Raw genomic sequence first — 14118 nt, forward strand, 5'->3', positions numbered from 1 at the left:
CGGCAGGCGGACTCTCAAGCACTGCGCCACCAGGGAAGCCCAGAAGCAGTATTTCTTGGTCAAAAAATGTATAGAGTGTTTCATGAGTCAACTGTGTAAAACCCTGCTAGAGGTCAAGTGAGCTGCGGTGGGTGGGTGAGGGGCCAGGACTAAGACCGTAGTGAGCGAGGGGCACAGGGTGCGGGGCGACACCCTGCAGAGCACAGGTGTCCCCTTGTTTGTAAGGTTTGCTTAGAGAGGGCGCCGAGGAACGGTGGCGGGGCTGCTGGGAATCCGAAGGGAGGGAAGGGCCTGCTGGTGCAGCAGCCAGTGTTGCAGAGACAGAGCAGTGGCTGCAGAGCTCCAGGAAGGGCTAACCAACTAACTGAATGGCAGGTTGGACGTTGGCGGTGATGTGGGAAACTCCGTTGCACCAGAGGAGCCAGGGCATCTCCCCACTTCCCACAGAGAAAGTGGAGTCAGGGTCCATTAGCCAGAGATGGTAGAGCCCACCAGCATCTTAAACAAGTTTCAGCTACTAATTTTTTTTTTAATTGATTCTTCCAATCCAAGAACATGGTATATCTCTCCATCTGTTTGTATCATCTTTAATTTCTTTTATCAGTGTCTTACAGTTTTCTACATACAGTTCTTTTGTCTCCTTAGGTAGATTTATCCCTAGGTATTTTATTCTTTTTGTTGCAGTGGTAAATGGGAGTGTTTCCTTAATTCCTGTTTCAGATTTTTCATCATTAGTGTATAGGAATGCAAGAGATTTCTGTGCATTAATTTTGTACCCTGCAGCTTTACCAAATTCATTGATTAGCTCTAGTAGCTTTCTGGTGGCATCTTTAGGATTCTCAATGTATCTGCAAACAGTGACAGTTTTACTTCTTCTTTTCCAACTTGGATTCCTTTTATTTCTTTTTCTTCTCTGATTGCCGTGGCTAGGACTTCCAAAACTGTGTTGAATAATAGTGGTGAGAGTGGACATCCTTGTCTTGTTCCTGATCTTAGAGGAAATGCTTTCAGCTTTTCACCATTGAGAATGATGTTTGCTGTGGGTTTGTCATATATGGCCTTTATTATGTTGAGGTAGTTTCCCTCTGTGCCCACTTTCTGGAGAGTTTTCATCATAAATGGGTGTTGAATTTTGTCGAAAGCTTTTTCTGCATCTATTGAGATGATCATATGGCTTTTATTCTTCAATTTGTTAATATGGTGTATCACATTGATTTGAAAATATTGAAGAATCCTTGCATCCCTGGGATAAATCCCACTTGATCATGGTGTATCATCCTGTTAATGTGCTGTTGGATTCTGTTTGCTAGTATTTTGTTGAGGACTTTTGCATCTATATTCATCAGTGATATTGGTCTGTAATTTTCTGTTTTTGTAATATCTTTGTCTGGTTTTGGTATCAGGGTGATGGTGGCCTCATAGAATGAGTTTGGGAGTGTTCCTTCCTCTGCAGTTTTTTGGAAGAGTTTGAGAAGGATGGGTGTTAGCTCTTCCCTAAATGTTTCGTAGAATTCACCTGTGAAGCTCTCTGGTCCTGGACTTCTGTTTGTTGGAAGATTTTAAATCGCAGTTTCAATTTCATTACTTGTGATTGGTCTGTTCATATTTTCTATTTCTTCCTGGTTTGGTCTTCGAAGGTTATACCTTTCTAAGAATTTGTCCATTTCTTCTAGGATGTCCATTTTATTGGCATTGAGTTGCTTGTAGTAGTCTCTCAGGATGCTTTGTATTTCTGTGGTGTCTGTTGTAACTTCTTTTTCATTTCTAACTTTACTGATTTGAGTCCTCTCCCTCTTTTTCTTGATGAATCTGGCTAATGGTTTATCAGTTTTGTTTATCTTCTCAAAGAACCAGCTTTTAGTTTTATTGATCTTTGCTATTGTTTTCTTTGTGTCTATTTCATTTATTTCTGCTCTCATCTTTATGATTTCTTTCCTTTTCCTAACTTTGGGTTTTTGTTCTTCTTTCTCTAGTTCTTTTAGGTGTACGGTTAGATTGTTTATTTGAGATATTTCTCATTTCTTGAGGTAGGCTTGTATTGCTATAAACTTCACGCTTAGAACTGCTTTTGCTGCGTCCCATAGGTTTTGGATCGTCGTGTTTTCGTTGTCATTTGTCTCTAGGTATTTTTGATTTCCTTTTTGATTTCTTCAGTGATCTCTTAGTTATTTAGTAACGTATTGTTTAGCCTCCACGTGTTTGTGTTTTTTACATTTTTTTCCCTGTGACTGATTTCTAATCTCATAGTGTTGTGGTCAGAAAAGATGCTTGATATGATTTCAGTTTTCTTAAATTTACTGAGGCTTGATTTGTGAGCCAGGATGTGATCTATCCTGGAGGATGTTCTGTGCGCACTTGAGAAGAAAGTGTAATCTGCTGTCTTTGGATGGAATGTCCTATAAATATCAATTAAATGTCTGGTCTGTTGTGTCATTTAAAGCTTGTGTTTCCTTTTCTGTATGGATGATCTGTCCATTGGTGTAAGTGAGGTGTTAAAGTCCCCCACTATTACAGTGTTACTGTCGATTTCCTCTTTTATAGCTGTTAGCAGTTGCCTTATGTATTGAGGTGCTCCTGTGTTGGGTGCATATATATTTATAATCGTTATGTCTCCTCTTGGATTGATCCCTTGATCATTATGTAGTGTCCTTCCTTGTCTCATGTAACATTCTTTATTTTAAAGTCTCTTTTATCTGATAAGAGTATTGCTACTCCAGCTTTCTTTTGATTTCCATTTGCATGGAATATCTTTTTCTATTCCCTCACTTTCAGTCTGAATGTGTCCCTAGGTGTGAAGTGGGTCTCTTATAGACAGCTTATACATGGGTCTTGTTTTTGTATCCATTCAGCAAGACTGTGTCTTTTGTTTGGAGCATTTAATACATTCACGTTTAAGGTAGTTATCGATATGTATGTTCCTGTTACCATTTTCTTAATTGTTATGAGCTGTTTTTTGTAGGTCCTTTTCTTCTCTTGTGTTTCCCACTTAGAGAAGTTCCTTTAGCATTTGTTGTAGAGCTGGTTTGGTGGTGCTGAATTCTCTTAGCTTTTGCTTGTCTGTAGAACTTTGTTGTTTTTTTTGTTTTTGTTTTTGTTTTTGCGGTACGCGGGCCTCTCACTGATGTGTCCTCGCCCGCTGCGGAGCACAGGCTCCAGACGCGCAGGCCCAGCAGCCACGGCCCACGGGCCCAGCCGCTCCGCGGCACGCAGGATCCTCCCAGACCGGGGCACAAACCCGCGCCCCCCACATCGGCAGGCGGACTCCCAACCACTGCGCCACCAGGGAAGCCCATCTGTAAAACTTTTGATTTCTCCGTTGAATCTGGATGAGATCCTTGCTGGGTAGAGTAATCTTGGTTGTAGGTCCTTCCCTTTCATCACTTTAAATATATCGTGCTGCCCCCTTCTGGTTTGTAGAGTTTCTGCTGAGAAATCAGCTGTTAACTTTATGGGAGTTCCCTTGTATGTTATTTGTCCTTTTTCCCTTGTTGCTTTCAGTAATTTTTCTTTGTCCTTAGTTTTTGTCAATTTGATTACTATGTGTCTCCGTGTGTTTCTCCTTGGGTTTATCCTGCCTGGGACTCTGCACTTCCTGGACTTGGATGGCTATTTCCTTTCCCATGTTAGAGAAGTTTTTGACTATAATCTCTTCAGATATTTTCTTGGGTCCTTTCTCTCTCTCTTCTCCTTCTGGGACCCCTATAATGCGAATGTTGCTGCGTTTAATGTTGTCCCAGAGGTCTCTTAGACTGTCTTCATTTCTTTTTATTCTTTTTTCTTCTGTTCCATGGCAGTGAATTCCACCATTCTGTCTTCCAGGTCACTTATCCGTTCTTCTGCCTCAGTTATTCTGCTATTGATTCCTTCTAGTGTAGTTTTCATTTCAGTTATTGTATTGTTCATCTCTGTTTGTTTGTTCTTTAATTCTTCTAGGTGTTTGTTCTTTAATTCTTCTAGTCTTTGTTAAACATTTCTTGCATCTTCTCGATCTTTGCCTCCATTTTTTTCTGAGGTCCTGGATCATCTTCACTATCATTATTCTGAATTCTTTTTCTGGAAGGTTGCCAATCTCCACTTCATTCAGTTGTTTTTCTGGGGTTTTATCTTGTTCCTTCATCTGGTACTTAGTCCTCTGCCTTTTCATCTTGTCTGTCTTCCTGTGAATGTGGTTTTTGTTCCACAGCCTAATTTTTTAACAATAGCTTTATTCCTAATTACAAAGTAGTATTTATAACATTTATTTTTAGAAATTATATGTATTACTGTTTAATTTTTTCAATCCCAGATAAAGTTGGGATAATTTGATTTATATTATACCTCACCTCTGCCGGGTTAGCAGTCTGTTGCTTGTGATGGCAGGGCAGGAAGTTTTGTGCGACGGGGAGTGTCTCTGTTACTCTGAAACATCGGCTTTCTATCCTAAAGTTATCTGGGGCAGCATTTCACTCCTTGCTGGGATGTACGTGTCCCTGTGCAGTTTGAGCCACAGTGGTGTTTTCTTCTGCACCACTTGTCCTCTGTGCTAGCACCCTTCCCACATCTCAGGACGCATGTGCAGAGCTACGGTGGTCTGTGTGTACCCTCACTTGGACCTGAACCTTGGGATGCTTGCCCCTGGCTAGGCTCAGTTTCGTTTTGGGTAGCCTTTCTGATAGTCTAGTCCTGCCACCCTGAAGATTTTCCGTCTACTTTTATATTTCTCTGGTTGATTCACTGGGAACTTGGGAGGCGAGGGAGTTAAATGATGGATTTAAACTACTATCTCAGACCAAAAGAATCTTACCTCTGTTTCTTAGTTGCTTGTGTCAAAATACTTGGACAGTTTTTCAGAGGTAGGTAGTGTTGGGTTGTGTTTGCTCTCTCCTGTGGAACCGAATGATGGACGCTGATACCAGAGGAGAGGGGAGGCTGTTAGACTTTTCAGCAGAAGAGTCACCTCAGGTTTCATTTGTGACAGGAGCCTTCTGGCTGCTCTGTTGAGACTCTAATGTAGGGGAGGCCAGTTAGGGGTTATTTTAGTAATTTCAGTGGCTTGGAGCAGGCTATCGTGGGAGCTGGGGAGAACTGGTCAGGTTCTGGGTATGTTTTTGGAGGTAAGGCCAGTGGGTTTTGCTGATGGAGTGATTGTGGGGATGCAAGGATGGTTAGCAGAGATAGGCTGTCTTGGCTGCTGGAGTTGCCGTTGACTGTGATGGGCACAGTGGAAGGAGGAGCGGATTTGGGGGGATAATCAGCACGTACTAGATTTTAAATACCTGTTAGACATTGTCCACGTGGAGATGTAGAGTGGGCGGTTAGATACAGAAGTCTGCAGTTTAGGAAGAAGGTCTCGGTTGGAAATAGAGAATTTTCTATATAGAAAAAAGTTCAGAAAGACTTTTTTTTTTTTGCCATGCCACGTGGCTTGTGGGATCTTAGTTCCCTGACCAAGGATCGAACCCAGGCCCCCAGCAGTGGAAGCTCGGAGTCCTAACCACTGGACCGCCAGGGAATTCCCCCAGAAGACGTTTAAAAAAAAAAAAGAACCTAGGTACAAGTTAAAATTTTTTAAATGGGTATATTTACCCTGGCAGGTATAGAGATCCGACTAATTTGAAAATCACTCTACTGCTCTATTATGCAGTCAAGTTTGAATGAGTAGGAATTACCTCGGGTCATCCCGAGCGATTAGACATTTATTCCAGATTTATTCCTCTGACGTGTGCACTCCATCCTTTCAGGCTTTGATTGCTTCTCCCCTCCCCCACTCCCAGCTGCTTACCTGTAGGAAGTAATTTTTATTCAGCAGATGAATATGTAGTATGCTGTTGGCTGAGAGATTCCACATCTGTGAGGTGTGATTTTTTTTCTTTTTTCTTTTTGCGGTACACGGGCCTCTCACTGTTGTGGCCTCTCCCGTTGCGGAGCACAGGCTCCGGATGCGCAGGCTCAGCGGCCATGTCTCACGGGCCCAGCCGCTCCGCGGCATGTGGGATCTTCCCAGACTGGGGCACAAACCCGCGCCCCCTGCATCGGCAGGCGGACTCTCAACCACTGCGCCACCACGGAAGCCCGTGAGGTGTGATTTTTAACATTGCTGTTGCCATAGGGGACCTTGCATATTATTTACGCAGAAAATGAGTTTTAATCTTAGAATCATCGGGAAATGAGAATCATACTTTTGTGACAGTTGTGTTCAGAGATTATTGTTGGCAGAAGTTTTAACTCTTCTCTCAAAAATTCTGTTGGCTACTCTGCCCAAACCATTGTTACAGTCCAGCTTATTGGCATCCCATGACGGGAATGAGTGTGGTTCTTTATCAATTGTAGTTGAAGCAGTGAATGCTTATCAAAGATTATAAGCCAAAAGCCCCTCTTTGGCTTTACTGTTTGGGATCTAGAATTGTAAATACCATGCCAAGTAGTAACTTGATTTTGTGTGCTACATTTTTGTTAAAAGTAAGAATTCCATCTCACTTTCCAGCATAAACTCCCATGTAATAAGTCTGTCACTGTGCAGATGGGATTCCTGTGGCACCTGCTCGTGACCTGCCGTAAAGCAAGTCATTGTTTTGAAACCACATTTTTCATTTCCAGATCTTCGAGGGCTCTTCCAAGAATTTATACTCTCCCTTCATGCTGACAACATCTTCCCCTTTAACTGTGCCAGCGTGTTTTTATTCCCCAGAGGTGTTCAGAAAACATATACTTATGTAAATGTAGTAATTGTTGAAGTTGGAGGAGTTTTGTTTTGTTTTGTTTTTTTTTTTTGGTACGCGGGCCTCTCACTGCTGTGGCCTCTCCCGTTGCGGAGCACAGGCTCCGGACGCGCAGGCTCAGCGGCCATGGCTCACGGGCCCAGCCACTCCACGGCATGTGGGATCTTCCCGGACCGGGGCACGAACCCGTGTCCCCTGCATCGGCAGGCAGACTCTCAACCACTGCGCCACCAGGGAAGCCCTGGAGGAGTTTTTGACTAAATCGTTAGCTATAGACTAGTTAGGAAGGGTGATTTAGACAATTAAAGAATTGGGTGTAATGGAAGGAGCTTTAGATCCCCAAATGCTCTGCTGCTTCGTGTCTGTGACACTCTAGTGCCCCTTCACTTGGTGACATCTGTGGGAGTGACATCTGTGAGCACTGGTCCTTACCTTGCAGGGTTTATAGGAGACTAGGTGTGTGTGCAGTACCCAGAGGGTAGGGACCGCCCAGTAAGTAAAGGGCAGCAGCTACCGCGTTTGTTGCCTTCAACCAAACATGCTTCTTGGTGTTTGGCAGCTTTCACCCTTCAGGAAAGTAGTCTCCAATTCAGTTGCTTTAAAGGCATTAGTCATTAATATCATTTGATTAGATTGGCGTAAGACGTTTTCTGTTTACTGCCTGAAGTGCTTGGAAACAACCTCAGTGGCTGAAGTACGGCACTGTTCTGTTTCTTGTACATTTTGTCATTTAACTATCGCTCCTTGTTCTTAAATTTGGCCATTTCACTGTTGGGCAACTTCATTGTCTACTGAATGGGAATCCCTTTATTTATGTGTTTTCTAAAGACCTGAGCATTTTAACAAATATATATGAGTGTTAGACACCCGGTCAGATGTAGTAGTAATGAATCTCAGCATAAGCTAGCATTTGATCTTTCTTTTTTCTTTTTTTTAAAAATACATTTCTTTTCAAAATTTATTTATTTAATGTATTTATTTTTGGCTGCGTTGGGTCTTTGTTGCTGCGTGTGGGCTTTCTCTAGTTGCGGCGAGTGGGGGCTACTCTTCGTTGCTATGTGGTGGCTTCTCATTGCGGTGGCTTCTCGCTGCAGAGCACGGGCTCTAGAGCGCAGGCTCAGTAGTTGTGGTGCACGGGCTTAGTTGCTCCGCAGCATGTGAGATCTTCCCGGACCAGGGCTTGAACCCGTGTCCCCTGCGTTGGCGGGCGGACTCTTAACCACTGTGCCACCAGGGAAGCCCTAGCATTTGATCTTGCTATAGAGGACCCTGCTGAAATTGACCCTATTCTTCATTTATCTTCATGAAATACATGTAACTTTCACTTTTTTTCCATTGGAATTTTTATTTTGTTTTATAATGTGCTCTGCCATTCAGAGTGAATGGCTTATTGTTTGGCAGGAATGTTTCATGTTGGGAGAACCTCCCTAACAGAATGAGACTTTTTTAAAATTGACTATCACATGTTGGGCTTAAGGAGGGAGAAACCTGGACAAGAAGCTCATGGGAGCGCCTGTGTCTCTTAGGGTCCTTTGTAGAGTTTCCTTTTGAAACCATGGGCTTCTGCTCCAGCCAGCCCGCTGGAAAGGGTTGAGGTATGTGGCCTGTAACCTCCGTCCTAGACCATGGGGGCTGGCACTTTCCTTTACAGATCTGCCTGAAACAGAAGCAGTGCCAGCCACTTCTTGTGAAAACCAGAGTTTGTTCCTTCCTTTCTTAGTGTCGGTGGCCATCCTTGCTGTCAGTCTTGTCTCGGGTTAAGTGCTGTCCACAGTCTCGGGCCTCCCTCACATCCCTCTCCACTCGCTGCTGCTCAGTGTGGGGCTCTGCTCTGGAGGTGCACACGCTTCTGCAGACTGTCTGGCAGCCCCAGCAGTTTCTTTGGCTCATTCGCACACACTCTGCAGACCTGGGGGCTGCGTTTCTGGAGGGATCTTGCCCTCTTCTTCCCTTTGACTGGTGGAAACAGGTGCTGCCCTTGCCTCTCAGCCACCAGCACTGCAGGAGGGGCCAGTCAGCTGTGGGATGGTTTCAGGCAGCAGGGCACGTGGGGGATTGCTTGCTTCCTTCAAAACCCGACTCGGCATTAGAAGCAGAAGAGTATCCGGGGAATACGGTTATATGTGCTGTTCAGGTCTAAGGGACAGTAGACCTCTTATCTTCAGCTGAGTTGACACCTCCCCATCACTTCCTAGGGCTGTAAACCGTTTTCTGGGTTACATAGCCCACTTGCTAGGCAGGGGGCAGAGTTTGTTGTTGGTATGTCATTTTGTTGGTTCAGAATGACAGATGAATGCTACGTTTGTGGCGGGCAGGGTGAGGTTATTAGCATTTCAGACAGATCTTGGGATCACTGTGATGTGCTAGGGAGTCGGATGAATAAAACATTCCCAGTTGTAAAGCAGAGCTAGTCATGCTTGGAAAGTATCCATTAAAATCTTCCTGATTTCTTAGTTTTCTCTAGCAGTAATACGTACTTAGAAGAAAAGGAAACTGGCAGTCGGCCAGGGTGAGAACCTGGGAAGGTCCGGTAAGATAAGTGAGGGAATCATGGTATTGAAACGATTTAGCTGGGGTCAGAGTGGAAGAGTGGATGCCGTTCTTGGTGGGCTGTGAGAATTTCCTAGCATCAAGGGATTGTAGATGGTGATGAGGACAAAAAGCAGGACTGGACTGGCGACAGTGGAGATGTGGGCTGGGAGGGATGTGAGTGGCGGTGGTTGCAGGGCACACTGTCAGATTATAGGGTCGGGGTGGGGTGCAGTGCCCACCGAGGATGGCGGTGGTGACTCCCTGTGGGAGACTGAATGGCAATGACCTGAAAGTATTTCACACGTAGGATATTGTGTTGATAGAAAAGGCATTGGCAGGCATCTTGAAATCTGAAGAATAATGACATGGCGTAATGAGCCATGTGATAAAGTCATCTCTGTGCTCCTGGGAGTCTTTGAGAGTCGATCTGTAAGACCAGAAGAGGAAACAAGGTGTCATAGGTAGATTTTCTGAAATTTGTAACAGGAGGTTTTTAAGTACTGCAGCTGAGCAGTGTTCTGGAAGTGGCAGTAGGGAGCAGGAAGGGTTTAGATTCTTCCTCCATGTGTTAGAAGGAGGCCTCTCCAGAAGGGGTCCCCCTTCTGGAGACGCCCCCTTCTGGAGATGCCCCCTTCTGGAGAGGCCAGCTGTCTTAAGGAAGAAGCTAGATTGTAGTTCTGGGGAGGTGGTAAAAGACTGTGAGGTGCTATCGGAAGTTGAGGAAGATTTTACTCTATTCTGAGCAAAGGCATGAAAATGCTGGGTGTGCTGAGGGCAGCCCGGGCACAGACCGTGTGGGCAAAGGTACACCTGGGCTGGCCGGCCGCGTGCTGCGGGGGAGCTGGAGTCCGGTCCTCTTCGGTTAGGCTGTTTGATTTCGTAATTAAAACACCACAGTTTCATTTCACTTTTCTCAGGTTTAGCAAATGAGACATCAGAGTTAAAATGGTCCATAATCTTATTATCTTTGTCTTTGTTTATATACATATTTACGATTACAGAGTTGTAATTACAGTTTAGGCATATTTGAGTGTTTTACTTTTTAGTTTATTATATCCATAATACTTTCCTAAATCACTTCAGTCTTAATAATGGCCATGGCTGTCTACTCTTCCAGTAAATGAATGTTTCCCCAAAAGAGTAAAAGCATAAAGAGGTTTCTTGTAGTATTATCCATAATGATGAAAAACTTGGGAACATATTAAGGATCTAATACCAGGGGGATGGTTTGACAGATTATCAAATTTCAAGTAGAATTGAAATGTGTAAGTGACAGATTAGAAATGGGAATTACAGAAAGAGAGTACCAACCTCAGATTTCTAAGTGGAATCTTAACATTGTCACCTCTCTGATGGATCCAGACACTGTGAACATTTGTGTGTGTTTATATGTGTGTGTGACCTTTTAAGCAATACATATAGACTACATTAAAGAGCATTAGACTCATTTTTAGTACATGACCCCTAGTTACATTGTAGATGGTGAATAAGTTAATCATAAGTTTGTTGCATAGATATTTATTATTTATCATTGTGATTTGAGCTGTTTGTTTTACTTTCCAATTTTACAAATGATGGTTCATTCTAGCAGCAAATTGCCCGACCCTCACAAGAAGAAAAAGTAGAAGAAAAAGAAGAAGATAAAGCAGAAAAAACAGAAAAAAAAGAGGAGGAAAAGAAAGATGAAGAAGAAAAAGATGAAAAGGAGGACTCTAAGTGAGTTAAATAGTTAAATGTTGTAGTTATTTTCAAATAATGAGATTGAATCTATTGAAGGTATAAAATTTTAGACAAAAGAATCAATGGGATGTGTGCTTTGATCACCTAATAGTTGTTTGACATAATTAAGGAGTGGAATATTCCAGTAAGTATAACTTTTGGCCTGATGGACTTATTTGCCAGACATGACATACTCTGTTTCAGAAGGGATGAGCTACAATGATATACACTATCACTGAGATACACTGAGTATAATTTAATCTTTGATTTGGAAGAACCTCAGGATCTTTTGTTTTGAACCTCAGGTAGTGTACATTAGTGTAAAAATGCTGCTAAATGGTTTTCATTTATATAACACCTTCTATTGCAGCTTTATGGATTTTATTTTTCATATAAAATAGACTTCCTGGGTTTTTTTGTTTTTAAATTTATTTTTGGCTGCATTGGGTCTTTGTTGGTGCGCGCGGACTTTCTCTAGTTGCGGCGAGCAGGGGCTAATCTTCCTTTTCGGCGTGCGGGCTTCTCATTGCGGTGGCTTCTCGTATTGCGCAGCATGGGCTCTAGGCGCGTGGGCTTCAGTAGTTGTGGCACGTGGGCTCAGTAGTTGTGGCTCGCGGGCTCTAGAGCACAGGCTTAGAAGTTGTGGCACATGGGCTGACTTGCTCCTTGGCATGTGGGATCTTCCGGGAGCAGGGCTCAAACCTGTGTCCCCTGCATTGACAGGTGGATTCTTAACCACTGGGCCACCAGGGAAGTCCAGATTTCCTGGTTTGTTTGTGGTTGTTGTTGCTGTTTTCCTGGTTATACAAAGAATTCTAGTTCCTTACAGCAAATCAGGAAGAGAGAGCAAAATAGAAAGAAAATTAACCTGTGATTCTGCCACTCAGAGACAGCTCTCGTTGACATCTTTGTGTACATGTTTTGGCAGGGCTGGGTGCAGGGAGGCCCTTAGCAGCTGGTGTGTTTGTTTTTCCTCCAAGGATCAGCTTTATTGAGGCATAATTTTGCATAGACTAAATTTCACCAGTTTTTAAGGGTATACGTTGATACATTTTGACAGTTGTATGCACTGGTATACCTGTTGCCGCACTTGTGACTCAGAACATTTCCATCACACCAAGAAAGCTGTGCTCCTTTGCAGTAGTTTCCCTCCCCCCCATTCCCAGCCCCTGGTAACTACCAGTTTGTTTTGCCTTTCCTATAATTTCATATAAATGGAATCGTACAGTATGTAATCTCCTGTTGTGTGGCTGCTTTTACTTAATAAGTGTGAGATCCATACAGGTTGTTGCTTGTGTTAGTAGTTTCTTTTTAATATTTATTGTTATTTCTATAATCCTCTTGGAAATACTGAAGGTTTATCTAATTTTGCGGCAGCTAAAGCAGCCTAAATCACTTGTCATGTTTTTTAAAGAGTTGGATACTCATGCCATTCTAATTTTGTGCTTTAGGAAGATGATATCTATAAAAAAAATTTTTTTTTTTATTCAGGTAAAACATTTATCCTCCGCGTGGTCAGTGGTTCTGCTCATATGTTACTGCCATATCTTGTTTTTACTTTGTTCTTAAAATCCCTAGTTTATTTAACAAGCGCTCATTTATTACTGCTGTGAGCTAGGTCTTATGGAGGATGCAGAAATACGTAAGATACGTACTCTTCCCAGGTAGTTTATGATCTAGTAGGAAAAATTAGGCAAGATACAAGTACTGTTTAAGGAAAAGAAAAAAGCCTGGAAGGAATGAGCAGAGTCAATAAAGTGTGCTGGGAGATTGAGAAGAGGTTGAGGTTTCCTTCTGCCTGGATAGTTTGGAGGACTTCTTGCAGGAGCTAGTGGTCAGTGTGGGTAGAACAGAGGGAGTAGTGTGAATGGACAGGCCTCTTTGGGAAATGGCAGATAGTGGTTTCATTGGTTTGGAATGTAGGACGCCTCAAGGAGAGAAGCGGAAGGAGGTTGGGGTTCAGTTAGGTAAAGCCTTAATGAAAGCTAAAGCGTAACCTTCACTCAGGAGGCTGCATGGCTCTGTTTGGGAATAGGTAGGATTAGAATGGAGGAAATGGTTTATTGCCAGAGCTGTTGTGCTAGAATATGGGTCCATGAGCAGAGTATAGAATGGGTGGGGATGCAGAAGTCAGGAAGGCTGTTATAAGAGACTGTGACTGTGCTGCTAAGGCACTGAACATGCGCAGGGGTAACAGAGACAGCGGTGGTGGAATTGGTGGGAGAAACATCAGTGAGAGGAAAGGAGCAGAATGAGGCACTGGTTCACATACAAGTAATGACCAAGGGGAAGAGCCGAAGGTGAAGTCGGATCTGTAAACTGAGTGATTGTGAGCGTGCTGGTACTGTCAACAGCTGCTGGTCCGGGGGCCAGGGAGCAGGAAGCAGGGTGGGGAGGGTGAGCGTGTTTTGGGGCGGGTTGCGTTTGTATTGATGGGAAGCCCAAGCGGTTATTCCAACTGGGAGGTTGGGTAGTTTTATTCAACTTCTATTTAAAGAATTTTCAAGGCTGTAATCTTTTTGGTGTATGTATACTTTTAAATCACACAAAACGTTCTTTTGCTGTTGTTTCTAGAGAAAACACCAAGGAAAAGGATAAGACAGAAAGTACGGCAGAAGAAACTGAGGAGAGAGAGCAGGCCACGCCCCGGGGCCGAAAGACTGCCAACAGTCAGGGCCGCCGAAAGGGCCGGGTCACCAGGTCCATGACCAGTGAGGCCGCGGCTGCCAGCGCTGCGGCTGCTGCGGCCACCGAGGAGCCCCCCCCACCTCTGCCACCGCCACCAGAACCCAGTGAGTGGACGAGATTGGAGCGAATGGGCCAGAATTTTGTTTGGGATTCTGTTTCAGTGCTGGGGTGAGGCAGGAGGGACCTTTGATATTGATGGCCTAGAAATGCTGATCTGAAATTCTGGCCTTTAAATTTTGTTTATTTCTTTTAATGAATTTATGTATTTTATTTATTTTTGGCTGTGTTGGGTCTTCTTTGCTGCGTGCAGGCTTTCTCTAGTTGCGGCGAGCGGGGGCTACTCTTTGTTGCGGTGCACAGGCTTCTCATTGCGGTGGCTTCTCTCGTTGCGGAGCACGGGCTCTAGGCTCACGGGCTTCAGTAGTTGTGGCTTGTGGGCTCTAGAGCACAGGCTCAGTAGTTGTGGCGTACGGGCTTAGTT

The 14118-nt window shown here is 43.8% G+C and overlaps 1 protein-coding gene across 2 annotated transcripts in view; it reads left to right on the top strand.

Moving 5' to 3' along the window:
* The window catches only part of NCOR1 (nuclear receptor corepressor 1), a 150409-nt gene that overhangs the window by 74964 nt on the left and 61327 nt on the right, over window positions 1-14118 (top strand). For both annotated transcript variants that reach the window (XM_007462662.1, XM_007462663.1), the window contains 2 exons: window positions 10822-10946; window positions 13524-13741. In XM_007462662.1, coding sequence (XP_007462724.1) covers window positions 10822-10946; window positions 13524-13741 — 343 coding nt within the window. The remainder of the gene's footprint in view (window positions 1-10821; window positions 10947-13523; window positions 13742-14118) is intronic.

The sequence above is a fragment of the Lipotes vexillifer genome, unplaced genomic scaffold (genome assembly GCF_000442215.2).
Source record: "Lipotes vexillifer unplaced genomic scaffold, Lipotes_vexillifer_v1.1 scaffold982, whole genome shotgun sequence".
Lineage (NCBI taxonomy): Eukaryota > Metazoa > Chordata > Mammalia > Artiodactyla > Lipotidae > Lipotes > Lipotes vexillifer.